The following is a 15,574-nucleotide window of genomic DNA, read 5'->3' as shown; positions in this document are numbered from 1 at the left end:
TCAGCCAATCATCTCTCTTCAGGCCGCCGACTGCAAACGTTTATAGCATCACCCGGGAATCAAACTAGCAATCTCCTGGTGATAGGGCGAGAACTTTTCCGACTGTGCCATATGGAGACCTTCATGTTCGCTCTTTGTTGCTGTCCATGATGAAATAGCAGATGTAGTAGGTAATGCACATGGTCAGAATAGCACTAGTTAAACAGCACTTGATGTACATAGGATGATGTCTTTTGGCACGCTGACTTATAAAGGTTGTGACCATGCATGCAGCCTTGTGCTGCAATCTAGTCCCGAAATCTGTCGCTTTAAAGTTGAGAAACATCCAAAACATTCATAAAAAAGTACAAAATGCAGAGAACCTGAACGTTATTAAATGTATTTGATTAACTAATATTTGCAGGAGGATTATCCCTCACCAGTCAGGCAGCGCTCCATGCTGGGTCAGGGTGAAGGGGTCTTTTCCAGGTCTGTGTCCGTCCTCCTGAGTCGGCTCTTCAGGTGGAGTGGCATTCAGCCTTCCTGCAACAAGATACACAAGAATCAAGCGAACATCATATACTGTAGATATTCATGTAAGTATGCGTACATTCCAGAGGTACAGTACTGTATATGGCGTCTGCTGGGTGTGTAGTAATGTTACAATTACTAGCAAACATCACTTTTATAAATAAATGTACTGGTTGGTACATCCTTAATAATTCTGCATTCCCTGTCTGCAGACACAATGTGGGAATGTTTCGAGCTGCTTATCATAGCATTGAGAAACCATGGTCATAATAGAGTATTGCGTAATTCCTGACATGACAAAACACGCTTAAAGGTTGTGGGGATATTTTTATAAGACTGATTACTCACGTTCTTGCCAGTCGATTTCTGGCTCTGAGAGAGAAAAGAAAATAGGGGAAAACAAAAGTTTAATAAATGTTATTTTCAGAAGAACGTGAAAACATTTTTTTTAGAATTTACCACCATTAATAATTATTATTCGTATCATAACCGTGACCTTTTCATAAATAACTGGATAAATAACAAGGCATAGACATTTAGAAAGCCTTCCCAGAAGAGTTGAGCTTAAGTGAAGAGTGTCCACAAACATTTGACCACATAGTCACTATTACAGTATTCCCCCCCAAGTACATCGACAGTCGTCTTAATCTGTTTCTGTTATGGAGAGAGAGAGATGAAAGATGACCTAGTGAAGCCTCTTGAGCAATACTGCAGGAGGAGCAATTAGCATATTTTAAAAATCGTCATAATTCAGCGACTGCAGTTTATGTAGCAAATCCTCCTCTGTTGCGGCCGATCGAGTACATTTTTGTAAATTACTTAGCTGAAGGCATCTCGCTGACAAAATGAGAGGTTTCACAGACTTTTACAGATTTACAGCCTCTGGTCTGATGCAATGGATTGTTAAATAAATTCTCACGCCTTTTCTGTTTATAGCCCATGGACTTTTATTAACGGAAAACTGTTGTTAGTTGCTTATCCAAAAACTTTAGTTGTAATTTTAGTTGAATAAACCATGCTATATAAATTTGGTAAATAGTTTTTTACACCACATTAAAAATAAAAAAAATCCCAGATTATCCTTTTTTTTTTTTATTTACGCATATTCCCAAAGTCCTACAGTATGTTCCCAGAATCCAATGTTCCTAGGGCCCTACAGTATGTTTCCTATGTTTCCTAAAAAATTTCTTTTAACGTATGTTAATCCTCCTATGCTGTTCGAGAAAAATGTGACCCATTTCAAGATGCAATATTTTCTTGAAAATTATCCAGTTTTTTTTTTTTATTGCCACAAGGCTTCAAAACGTCTTAAACACAACAAACTAATGGTTATTATATGTGATTTTGGAGGTCTTAAGAAAGAATTTTATCAAATAGAGAAATAGGGAACATCAGTTTTTAGCTTTTCATTATGTGCTGTATACACTAGGGGGAACACAAGGGAACATAACACTTGCTCCTATTATGTGCCCTATAAAATCATTTACCTCATTTTAGTTAACTTATATTTGCTTGGGGACCATTTCCTTTTTTCTTTTTTCTTTTCATGGTTCCCAATTTTTCTCCTAATTTAGTCATATCCTTTTCCCACCCGTCATTAGGGCACTCTTCCATCAAGGCAACAATTACCAGTCAGGGAGGGCCGAACAATCAACTTAACATGAGCAGCGTAACACGCTCGGAGAATAGCGCTATCCGCTTCTTCCACATGTCTGAGCTAATAGACGCGCGTGATTGGCTATAGAGCCACGATTGATGTAGGAGCGCAGAGTGCCTTTCATCCCACCCTCTGAGAGAGCTCGGCCAATCAGCTCTCTCCAGGCCCCCTAGCTGCGAGAGGCTACAGCATCACCTGGGAATCAAACTCGCGATCTCTGTATGGTAATGCTGGCACTTTACCGCTGATATCTTCTACTCTACGCCACATCTTCTAACGCTGAGTAGAATGTGGGAATGTTAGTTAGCTAATGTGAAACAAAGAGCAAATTCCATAATATTATCAACAAAAAACAGTTTGGTATTGAAATGATATTCCCTAATATAATCAAGCATTTGGGAATTTTCACTCATGCTAGTGTTAGATTTTATTTTTTTTTTTTAACCGTAGCGAGCAAGCTTTGCTTCTATAGATCATTGAATCGTAGCTAGCAATTTGGAATTTTTACATACTTTGGCTTGCTAGCTTTTTCTTGTTTTTTTGGAGTGTTAGGCTGAATTTCTGTTTATCTGATCTAAATACATTGAAATCTGCACAAATGCATAATTTTGCAATAAATCTTTTCCAGCACAACATATTAGTAAACATTCCGATCGTTATGGATGAATCAGCGTCCTGACAGCCGAGATCTTTGAGCAGCTCGTTAAATTCATCAGTCAAGTAGAACAGCCCCTGACGGAAACTTTTCAGCACATTCTGTGAATATCGGCTTCGAAGTGATTTGTGATACACCGAAATGCTGACAGCAGGATTACATAAATCTTGCCTTTGGCTTCAGGTATTAGCAGAAACTGCCAAAAGGTTGCTGATCCAGGACCAGTTTCAGCCGTTTCACTTGGCCACTTATAAGAGACTATTTTGTGTGAAAATGCTGCTTCATGTCTGGGAAAGCTTGAGACCTACTTAGCAAAGCAAACAATAGGGGTATTTGGTGTAGGGTTAGACTGGTTGTTGGTGAAACTCTATCTGCATACACTTTCGAAGGTGACTTTGCACTTTCACTGGATTTTTTTTCCACAGGAAAAGTGTGTGAGGTGCAGGTTCTCTGATTTCAAAGAAGAATTCCTGATAATAATCAGAAGAAAACAGTGAAAGGGATTCTCTCAGTGTGTGTGTTTGTGTGTGTGTGTGTGTGTGTGTGTGTGTGCTTGTTGACATACCCTCTGGTTTCTTGTGGATCTGTCGAAACATGCTCCTGTACCAGTCCTTAGGTTTGTTCACACTCTGTAAAAGAAAACACAGAAGGCATGTAACTGACTTGACACATCTTACGTCACAAACATACAACTAAAATAAAATAGCTGATAAAAAAAAAATGCAAAGCAAAAATCAAGATGTTCCACGTGGATGGATTTTTAGGAATGACGTAGACAAGCGTTCTCTGTGAGGAGTCTTCAGTTCTAGTTTTTTAGGCAGATCTTATGTTCATACTATACTGTATATATAAAAGAATTTGGCCAAATCTGCTAATTATTGAATTCAGTTGTTTCAATCAGACCCCTTATCCGTAATGCTTCAGCATACCAAGACATCTTGGACAATGCTATCTACTGTACCAACTTTGTTGCAACAGTTTGATGAAGTCCTTTCTATTCCAGCATGGACTATAAAGACATGGTTTGATGTGGAAGAACTTGACTGGCCCTAACACAGAGCTGGAACGGAGATGAGTGCCTGACCTTATAAATGCGCTACAGAATGGATGGGCAGGAGTTCCCACAGAAACACTGCAATAGATAGCAGCAAAAGGGGAGCGAATCCATATTGAAGTATGTGTGTTTGAATATGACGTCATTGCATACTGATGCTGATCGCTGATATAACAATCTGCTGTTACGGTTTAATACATGGATGTTTTCTAAATAAATAGAAAGATATTATTTCAATTATTATTTAACAGAATAAAAAAGTGTCCATAATTCCTGTGGTGTAAAAGGAATAAAACACTATTTAAAACATGCTTACAACGATGGTACCACTTTTTTTTTTTTTTTTTTTATCATCTCGCATCATACCATGCTGGTCATTATTTTCCTGAAACAGCATATCTCTTTTTATTTAATTTGGTAGAAATAACTGTGCACGTGACAAATACAATTTGAATTGGAACCCTGATAAGGCTGTGACCTTTATAACATATAAAAGTTCACTACTCACAGATCGGGAAGCGATCGGCATGCCGGTTTCATCTACAGGGCCAATCCCAGAGAACTTGATGAGCCTCTCCTCTCTGGTAACAGAAGTACGAGGCAGAGTAGCAGAGCGTGGTCCACCGTTAGGCAATTGATCTGAAAAGAGATCAAGTGAACAGACTGATTTTCCATGCGCTTTCTTATGACAATATCCATGTTTTTTATTTAATGATGTTAAATGTCCTAATCTTTCACTACCATCAACATCTAATTAGATTGAACTGGACTGGAATGGTAATCTTGTACAGTTGTACAGCTTCTCTTCTTACCAGCAGATGGCAGTATCATTACTGGGAATAAACTGAACACAAGTTTACGTTGGATGTACAGTACCTTAACTTAAATGATGTGATTCTCTAATGAACAAAACAGAACTATCATATTAAATGTTAGATATTGACAATCATGCAACAGCTAACACCGACCATGTAATCTAGTTAGACAAGAGGCATTCTATAAGTTCTGATATAGAGCACAACAGCACTGGAACGTTTACCTGTATTAACCACTCAGCTTCATAGATGCTCTAATAACAGTTAATCCCTGATCATGGCCAGCACCTCCATGGTTTAATCTCCAAATCTTTTGGCTACAGAATGTAAAACTACCGGTCGCTCAATGCTAATTCCGCCATGGGCAGCGGAACAAAATATCTGGTTAATTGAACAAACAAGTCATAATCTGTTGATAATAAATGGCTTTTGTTGAACTGTCTCATAAAAGCAATATCTTTTGTGATGGAACCACAGCCGTGCTGATATTCAGCACAACGACACTTCCTCTCCTGTGATGTCACTTAATCTTTGTAATGCATAATGCTGCATAAAACCAACAACCTGTAAGGTTTTTATTTATACAGTACTAGAAAAGCACTTACCATGTGATTGGCCTGGCCCGTAGTAAGATCCGAAACTTGGGGCGGGGACTGCACCTCCATTTACCTCTGCAACCTGATGCAAAAAGGGTGAATTTCCAAACATTAAAACATCTCAACATAAATGCAGGGTGTATCCTTCCTCATGCCCTAAGTCTCCTGGAATAGGCAGCGACCCAGTGACCCTGTATACAGGATATAATGTTATAGACGATGAGTGAGTGAGTGAAGAGCGCAAGTTCAGTGTGGAGTTGTCTTTTAACTGAAACAATTAGACACACTTAGGAAAAAAGGTCTGTGCTTCTGAATGGGTCCACAAGGTGGCAGTATAGCATTACCTATACTCTAACATCTCCAAAAGAAGTCCAAAATCAGGTCACTGAATATAAGACAGCGGTTCTTTTAAACACTATCATTTCTTCATGATGTCATTTTCAGAAAAAAAATTGTCCATTTTAAGGTTAAAACAGGATGTTAATCCAGGGGCAAACATCATCCCATGTAGTTACAGACAATCATACTGTATGTGTGTATTCAAATTCAAATTCAAATTCAAATTTTCATAATGTGTATTCATAATGTGTGTGGTGTAAGTAGAGGGGGTTGTGGGTTGTATGGTATTACGTTGTGTTGAAGAGCTATAGAAGCACCGCTCCTGTAGTATGGGGTCGGAGGAGGCGTGAGAATATCAGGCGAGATCACGACTACTTCCTGGGTCATGTCTGGGGACAGAGCGTTTCCTGGTCGAGTTTCATCTGAGAAAACGATCCTGGAGCCATTGAGATGGTCACATACCACCGTCCTCTGTGTGGAGGAGAGAATTTAGTTTAGTTTAGCAGAAATAAACAGAGCTAAGGTGAGATTTCATCGAACAAAAATGGACGTATCTCGCTACTCAGTAACATATTTGCATTAAACTAGATAAACTGTATACATGAGCAGGAGAACATGTAAACTCCATGCACACAGACCCCGAGAACAGGTGTGTCTTTAGTGAAGTGGATGGTGAATGTGTACTGTACAGTATGTTGGGTCCACCACTGCAGAACATTTCTTGGAGGTGATGGTGGACAGTGCTATCCACTGAGCCAGCGTGCCACATAAGGTTTATTCAGAGATTTAAAATAAGAAATTATCATAAGACTTTTTATTTTTGCCATCGATCTGCAGCTATGCACAAAAAACTGATTCTTTTTTTGCATTTCTGCATAAACAAGTATGACAGCATCCATCAAAAGATGTAAGAAAAGTACAAGAGATGAAGTGAAACTTATGACTTCAGACCGTAGTCTCAGGACTCGTGACAGTCATATCAGGCGATTACACCCACTAAACGTGATCTCTCTGGTCTCTCTAGATTTGACGTATTCAAAGCATGTTATGTCCCTGATTGAGAGGACGCATATAAAAAATATATGTGGATTATTTACTGCATTATCCACTTTTTTTCCCAAAAAAATGCCTTTGCAACTAGAAAACTAATTGGTAGACTAAAGCACAATCTGTCCAATAAACAAAAATATAGGTTACATACAAGTCATTTCATTACATGTTTATCTCATCATTTTTGTTTCTAGGTGTTAACCAGTTATACTGTAGGTTTTAGCCTTCCATTGTAAAATCAACTGGTAATGTACAGTGCATGAAATTGTCTGTTTATTATATAGGATCATGCATTGCAGAGACAAAATTTTAATCCAGTTTAAAAAAAAAAAAAAAAAAGGTGATGCAGAATTATGCATGACGTACTTTAAATTGTTTACTGCCCTTGGCTTGACTATTTAATGCTCTGGCAAGAATAACCCACAATGCAGTGTGCTTTCTCTTCATTTCCAGCACCGATTTCGTCTGGCGTTGGAACTAATAAGGAGCAGCTCGTTTCTTTGATCATTTCCTCAACCAGTCCAATCAGCAGGTTCAGATGAGTTCCAGAGAGAGAAGGATTTCAGATGTTCAGGAGATTTCAAATTTGTGGAAATTTAAAACGAAAGCACAATTTTTGGAAGAACTTCTAGAGGCTGGCATTGATGTTAGTATATGATTCATTTTAACAGACATTTCAGGAAGAACTGAAAGAGAAACCAGCTGCAGAGGCTATTTTTTGATGGATGTGTTTATATTCTTTTAATAGGTGGTTTGGGTAAGAACAAAACGTGAGTCACCAACTTGCTCATAGGTGAAGTGCAATTTCCTAAACGTTGAATGAAGTGAAAGTTTTACCAGATGCAGGATGTTTCTGGCTGGAAATGTTCTGCAGTGGTGGACTGAACATACTGTACAGTACACATTCACCAACCACCTCACCACTAGGTACACCTGTTCTACTGCTGGTCAAAGCAAACATCTAATCAGCCAAGCGCATGGCAGCAACTGTCAATGGTGGCAGTTCTCTAGGCAAAAATGCCGTATTGATGCCAGAGGTCAGAGCATAAAGTCCAGCCTGGTTCATGCTGATAAAAATGTTACAGCCTTATTTTGAAATGGATTTAATTCATTATTTTTCTCAAAATTCTACAAACAGAGAGGAGAACCTTCCATAAGAAAAAACATCTTGTAGCATCATATAAAAAAAGACTCGAGGCTGTAATTGGTGCCAAAAAACAGGTGCCTGTCATGTGCCTTCCTGAGGAGTGGATGCCATCTGACCTCACTACCATACAGGCCTGATTGGTGGAGTGCTCGTTCTTCTGAAAAGTTCTCCTCTCTCTCCACAGAGTAACACAGGAGCTCTTTCAGACTAATCATTGGGTTCTTGGTCAGCCCCCTGACTAAGGCTCTTCTCCCCCTGATCGCTCACTTTGGTCAGGCTCTAGGAAGAACTTTGGGAGTTTCGAACTTCTTCCATTTATGGATGATGGAGGCTACTGTGCTCATCTGGACCTTCAATGCTACAGAATTTTTTTTAATCCTTCCCCAGATCTGTGCCTCGATACAATCCTTTTTGAGAGTTCGACGAAAACAATTCCTCGGACTTCATGGCTTGTAACTGTGTACTGTTAACTGTGGGACCTTATATGGACAGGCGTCTGTCTTTCCAAAACATGTCCAATCAACTGAATTGACCACAGGTGGACCTCAATCGAGTTGTAGGAACATCTTAAGAAGGATCAGTGGAGTAGATATACCAGAATACCAATATAGACCAGAATCTTTATGTTATGTTTCCAGCACCATGTGCCATCGAGAATTAAGGCAAGTCTGAAAGTAAAAGCCGGACAAACGCAATACCAGCAAGGTGTTCCCAATGAAGTGGCCAGTAAGTGTTTATCAGTGTTTATCCATAAATCTTTATGATGTCATGATGAGAACTGCCACTCATGCTGGCCCATGCTCTCTCTATAAACATTTTCAGTAGAGGAGGAGTTGATAAAATATAAAAAATATATAAAGAATATTTTTCTGTTCGGAATGTTACAAATAATTTTCCATCCTCCAAAATCTTGTTTTGTAGCAAATAATCAGAATAAAATCGAACAGATTTCTACAAACCAAGCACAGACTGTCTTTCTATGATATACAGAATCGTTTCTATAATAAAGACAAATAATAAAGCTTGGGAGACGGAAAGGAGGATTTATGAAGTGGACGCACTTATGTGACCTTGTTTTCCATGAAAAAGTCTGAGAAAAAGACAACAAATGTGTCTTCGTTTACTTATAGCTCAATTTGTTTTTAAGAGGAATATACTGTAATTGAGCTGGAATCTGGCAACCCTGGTGAATGGCATCATGATCACACCTATTATATTGATCAGCTGAAAAAAACAAAACAAAACAAAACAAAACTAAAGATTGCAAGATGTCTCCATGGTATCAACTCGTCATTTTCTATTACCGGATTACTCACTAGATAGCAGCCTGCAGCAAAGTCAAGTCTAATCCTGAATCCTGATTTCACGGCAATGTCAGTATAAATGTTGTCCATGCTCATGAGCGTCTGCTTCTAAACAACACCTTCTAATAGCTTAGGAATAAAAGAACTGTCCTGTCTTCCCCCCTCCTCCCCTCTTCTCTTATTGACCCTCATTACGTGGGTGTAAAAGGGAAAGACGAGTCATTCTAATCTATTTAAATGGAGTGTACTGGGAAGAGCTGGTCCTCCCTGAGTGCCATCTATCTTGGATCACTGGGATAAAGACCCCATTGTACCCATGCCTTTCGGGGCCCGAATAGGAAAAGCTCATTACTATCCTTTCAGAAGCTTGACTCATTCAGGTCTCCCTTGAGATATCTGGTATGGGCAGCGGGGTCAAGCAAAGGTCAATGTCAGTCATTAGAATCCAGGAACAGCACTAACTTTCCTCTCTCATTACAGGACTGCACGTCTACCAATTTTGGTTTCGCATCCCTGCATGTTTTCTTTTTAAAGTTCCAGCCCGTTCCAGCCCTTTTCTCCACTGCGTCTCTCTTGGCCTCTCACACACTCGCTTTCTATTCCTTGACCTGATTTGCACACGCGCCTTTTTTCTCACTTTGGAACGACAGAGGTCATGGGAAGATCCCCGCTCTCTCACAGATCGTATCTTGCTAAATCACGGACGTGCTTTTGTGAGTCAGGGGACTTTTTCACACACATCCAAGTGCAGTCAATAAATAGTCCTGCTCTCTTTATTACAGTTTTCACTTTTGTAGCGGCCTGGGTGTTAGTCTTTCCTAAGGCATCTTTCAGAGCGCTGATGAATAGTCTAGACGTTAGCGACTTTAAAAGGCAGTCGAGCGCAAAGTGTTTCCAGAACACCACTGAGCCCGGTGTTTTTCTTACTCTTTAAAAATGCTTTCAAGTGTGTGAACTGATCTAGATAAGTTGGAATGCCATGCCCCCTACAGGGAGAAAGTCGTTTACGTAGTAAATAAAACACTTAGGGGGGAATACTATTATAGGATAATACTCAACGGTGGGGTGGTGTGACTGTTATCACCATAAAGTTTTTTTTCTTCCCTAACAACAAGCACATCCTGGAATGATTTATCCCTTTATGCAACAGCAATTTGCAAGTTGGTTCCTGTTATCACTTACAGCAGCTATAAACAGTCTTTGCCTCACCAGCTTCACCTAGTTTCAGCCCTTATCCAGAGTTATGTCATTATACGGTACATATACAGTAAGCAGGGGTTAGGGGCCTTGCTCAAGGGCCCGAAAATGACAACTTGGTGCTGCTGGGGTATCCATCTAGTCAAAATAATAATTATTATAATAATAATAATAATAATAATTATTATTATTAATAATAATTTATTGCAGAGTTTAACAAAGCTGAAAAATGTTTTAAAGAAGGCCGTACGTCCATAAATGACGATCCTGGCCTCTCTATATATTGAGGAATAAAGGTTTTTACTCTCATAACTGTGTTCCGTTATTCAATAAAATCAAAAGTCCCAATTTGACTCGACCGCCCCCACATACATTACTCAGAAGTTAAGCTTCTTTTGCCTAGCTATATTAAGATCCATTGCTTCCATATAGCTAGGCAGAACTGAGATTTATCCATCTTTTTATGACTCATTGTGCCTTCCACGGTATAAATCCGCAATAAAATGAGTGTGATGTGCATTTTTCCCCTACCTGAGACTGCATGACATCTGTGGGATTTCCAGTCCTTTTCTTGAATACCTCTGATTCACTGTCTGGGGAAACAATATTACAAAAATAACATTAGCAAAGTGTTTATCATGTTGACACTCTACAGAATCACTTTTGAAGTAATAAAATAAATCCTATTTACAAGGATCATTAAGCAGTTGAGTTCTGACATATCCTATTTTTTGTTTACAAATAATGTATTTTTTTATTTTTATATTCCTATAATATTGAAATATTTGGAAAAACCTAAATATCAACTTATAAATATATGAGGTAACAATATGAGACAATAAACTGAATTGTAATAGGTCTTAACAATAATATTATAATTACCTAACATTGCATTGCACTGTATGATGCAATATTAATCACATAATAAATAATGCTTATTAATTATTTTGTCTGGTGTGATGCATGAGGATATGAATTCCTAGGAATATTCACACTGTTAGTCAGTTATGACTTCAGCGAGAAATAAATGAGAAGTCATGTGTTTTTCGTTCATTTAAATTATCTATGACATACTGTACAGAAATCAAAACTTATCCAGAGGGAAGAGAATCATTATTTACCATTTCTGCCTCATGCACAAATTACTCAGAGTTTATAGAGCGCTTCTATCACTTCCTCTTGAGGCAATAATCATGTCATGAACTTTTTTGGTTTAATAGTAATAGTACATTAGTAAAGGTGATGAACAAAGTTTTATTTATCTGTACTTTCAATGGAGGAAATATTTTTTTTACTCCTCCAGAATCTCCATGTCTTTGGACTGTTGGAGGAAACCTGGAGTACCCAGAGGAAACCCACGGAGAGAACATGCAAACTACATGCATACAAAGCCAAAGTGGGTATCGAACCTTGGCCCTGGAGGTGCAAGCCGACAGTGCTGACTATTAAGTCATACCGGGAGTCTATCACTGAGCATCATCATCATCATCATCATCATCATCATATTAACATGCTGGCTTGTATTTAAGAGATTTGGGGAAAAAAAGTAAAGCTGATGTTAGCCTGAGAAGCCTTAGCTTTTTTTAAGTTTTATTACTAGAAATATTACCAGATAAATATGAGTTTAATCTTTTCTATTTAAACTTGTGTGCAGTATTTGAGCTTGGTCGTCTCCCAAACTCTTTACCCTCTTTAGACCAGAATGACCTCATAATTTCTCCCAGCTACATTGTTTAGATATTCTTATGGATCCTCACATGAGAACTATTATGTATAATTCTTTGGCTGAACTTCTTCTTGTTTTTTGGAGACGCTAATCATGTTCATATTTATCGATTGCTAACACTTTGGAGAAATTGCAATGGACGGTATGCAATAGGAGAGTTTAGGTCTCGGGAGGTTAAAGCTGTACTTGAATGAAGAATATGGGCACTTTTTCCTTCTCTATCAGCTTTCATTACACTTGCAGTGCAGACTAATCCAAAGACACATCATTCTGAGATCTTGGTCACTAAATATAATTTAATCATGAACCTTTATAGACATTGCTTTGTGCACTGGTGCGCAGTCATGTTGGAACTTTTGTGGGTTTTTTTTTTGTAGGACTTGGGCTAGTCCCCTTACTTCCAGTGAAAGGTTCAAGCTTCTGGATGAAAGGTCAACAATTTCTAAACCTTGTGGAAAGAGTTGAAGCTGTTATAGCCAACATTATATTAAACCACAAGGATTAAGAATCCTTAAAAAATTCAAGATTCAATTAAGAATCTTAAGTTCCTCAAGTTCATATGCATGTGACGGTAGTTAAGTGAATACTATTGGCAATATAGTGTACATAAATTACAAATTTACATATAGTGTATATAAATTTTTTTTTAAATCATGTTTTGGTGTCATTATGGCAAAATAGCAATTGCCACCCAAAAAAAATCGTGAAACATAACTTAATTGATTCTCCCATTGGGGGATTCCTTAATTGATTCTATGAGCTAGTTGATGTACAGTATTTGTTCATTTGTTTCTTCCCAGTCTACAGCCTCTTATTAACATGCGTTCACTATAGCATTACAGTAGATTCAATTTACACACTAAGCAGCAGGAAGAACAGAAGCTAAAGAGTCTGGCTGCAACATGCCAAGAAAACCTTGACACTAAAGCTAAAGATATTACAACCTACAGTACTCTTGCCTGTGGATTTACGAGCTTAAGTAAGGATCCCCATCTCATGTGGAACATGTTAAGCATGCTGGGCGATAAATATACTCAGACGTCATGTGATACAGATTTAAGAAGTGTGTATCTAAATCCATGCTTATAATTGAAGTCACACCTAGCAACCTAACAATGTTTCTCTTACTCAATCCGTTCTGTTACTGAATCATTGTAAACGGAACAAATGAGACACATATGGTGTGTTATTACACTTGAAATATTTGCCCTAGGAGAGGGTTTCATCAGGGAACATCATTAGTGGACGGGTTGCCTCATGCCATGCGGGTAGCTAATATGGTGTGCATGGGAAAAGATATAGAAGTTCTTGTTAGCCCAAAGCTTCAGTGAGTAACAAGGAGTTCTAGTCGTAGAGACTGAAATATCCTTTCTTTTGAGTAACGGATAGATTTGCAAAGTCCCAGAGGAAGAAGGTCAGCAGTGGTTTTACTCTCGCTACTATTTTTCCCCCCAAGAAGCACAAAGTCCTGTAGAAAGATCATACCAAGGGGAGATCTGGTTTGTGATTTTCAGTAAGAAAGCTAGTCTTCCATGCAATGCGGATACATACAGATGATCCTGGCATTGCCCTATGGGAAATTAAATCATGTTCAGAACGTTCTGAAAGTTTAACACCTGCCAGTTTGGCAGTGGCCCAACTGGACCTGCGTAATATTAGAGTCTGGTAGTGATGGGTTCCTGCTTTGTGTTTGCTATGATGTTGCATCATCAGCGAAATCCATCAGAGATCGCCATTGGATTTGGAAATCTCTAAAGCTTATATTAATAAAGACCTTGCTATTGCTTTGAAAATAGTTTGTTTTACAACAGTGCTGTCTATATACAGTATAAATCTGGACAGGGCTGGTTGTCACCATGTTGGCAGGAGCTGACTTCATCTAAACCAAGTTAATCCATAAATGGGTGGAGTGAACAGCACCTGGCTTTTGATTGGAACACACCTGCCGACAGTGCCGCAGTCACCACAAGCTAGCTAGCTTATCTAAGGTGCGAAGTTGGCCTACAATCATTTACTGTATATGCAAACATTACCTTGCATTTAATCAAACACGTTTGAATCCATACCCTACAACGATTCCAGTTAGCTGGTTATCTAATGTGGTGCGGTTTAACACTTGCAATGCAGCTGTCACTCAAATTGCCCATGTCCCCAATAATGCATAATTTTATGGCTTAATATTATTTTAAGTGATGAGTCACATTAAAAATTCACCCCTAAACAGCTGTCAGGAATGGGAACCCAAGCAATAGAAAATAGTCAAAATAGTCTTCATGTTAACATTGGTGTCTATGGGGATCGACTCACTTTTGGAGCCTAGTGGTTGTTCAAGGAACTGCATGTTTTGTCCTTTCTGAATTGGAGTCATTTTTCAGTTCCGAGGTATCATTTACAACACAGGGCCATCTTGTTCACTGACATTCACAAGGGTTTTTGTGGTACATGTCTGTTTTTTTTCAAGGGTTTTCAAGTTAACTACACCGCCAGCTTTGAATATGTGAAGCCTGATCCAGACAAAGCAATCAAACGTTTTGGAAACATGGGCAAAAATGCTGAGCTTCTTTTATTAAAAACAGCATAAAAGACTATTTCAAAAACGTCCCAACATGGCTCATGTAAAGACACATATCAGACAAAGCTACTGTGAGCTTTTTGTCGAGGTCAGCTCAGCTCTGGCCGGATGGAGATGTGTTTTTATGTGGTTTACCATACATGGAATTACAGACTCTAATGATTGTGGTCAGTTTTCTGGATCGACTCTCTACTGCTATGTACCCCGAGGCAGCGGGAACAGAGTGGTGATGGTCCTCTTCACAATCTGCAATGACTCATCAGCCACAATGGGACTCGTTACATAACAAGGAAACAATCTGTGTGTTCGGGTTATATTGTGGACACAACAGCACGCTTCACAACATGGTTCTTCTAGGTTGTGAAATCCATTGCCGCTAACGTTTTTATAGAAGTATCTTTATAGAACCTGTATAATATACACATTTGAACAACTACAGTAGAAGCGCTGTCTCTGAATTCTGGCTCTGACAGCTTTGCAATCTCAGCTATGTCAATCAAATTTTTAACGGAACTCATGCATAGGTTTGTTTTAGTTGGTTCTCACTCATGGTCTATACCGCTTTCTCCTGTATACAGGGTCGTGGGGGGCCTAGAGCATATTACAGGAGACTTAGGACATAAGGCAGTAAACACCCTGGACAGTGTGCCAATCCATCACAAGGCACACACATACATACACTCACACACTACAGGCAAATTGAGAATGCCAGTTGGTCTAATCTGGATGTCTTTGGACTATGGGAGGAAACCTGATTACCCAGAGGAAACCCACCATGCACTTCCTACTGTAAGTGGATGTGGGTTTTATTTAAAGTTTGGACACACCTTTTAATTTCTTCCTGATTGCTTTCCTGATCTTTCCTGATTTCTACACTGAAAAACAATGCTGAAGGCATCCAACATATACAATAATGCCCACAACAAATGTGTCTGGCACTCATGCTCTGTAA

General features: G+C 38.8%; 1 protein-coding gene across 5 annotated transcripts in view; it reads right to left on the bottom strand.

Moving 5' to 3' along the window:
• Positions 1 to 15,574, bottom strand: part of sorbs3 (sorbin and SH3 domain containing 3) — a 54,042-nt gene that overhangs the window by 21,372 nt on the left and 17,096 nt on the right. For all 5 annotated transcript variants that reach the window (XM_053504265.1, XM_053504266.1, XM_053504264.1 and 2 more), the window contains exons 2-8: positions 10,856 to 10,917; positions 5,918 to 6,097; positions 5,297 to 5,369; positions 4,385 to 4,515; positions 3,388 to 3,451; positions 859 to 882; positions 420 to 522 (exon numbers count right to left, since the gene is read on the bottom strand). In XM_053504265.1, coding sequence (XP_053360240.1) covers positions 420 to 522; positions 859 to 882; positions 3,388 to 3,451; positions 4,385 to 4,515; positions 5,297 to 5,369; positions 5,918 to 6,097; positions 10,856 to 10,867 — 587 coding nt within the window. In that variant the 5' untranslated portion in view covers positions 10,868 to 10,917. The remainder of the gene's footprint in view (positions 1 to 419; positions 523 to 858; positions 883 to 3,387; positions 3,452 to 4,384; positions 4,516 to 5,296; positions 5,370 to 5,917; positions 6,098 to 10,855; positions 10,918 to 15,574) is intronic.

Source organism: Clarias gariepinus, chromosome 9 (assembly GCF_024256425.1).
Source record: "Clarias gariepinus isolate MV-2021 ecotype Netherlands chromosome 9, CGAR_prim_01v2, whole genome shotgun sequence".
NCBI classification, from domain to species: Eukaryota; Metazoa; Chordata; class Actinopteri; order Siluriformes; family Clariidae; genus Clarias; species Clarias gariepinus.
Note: the sequence above shows the minus strand (reverse complement) of the source record. Positions and strands in the feature narration are given on the sequence as shown.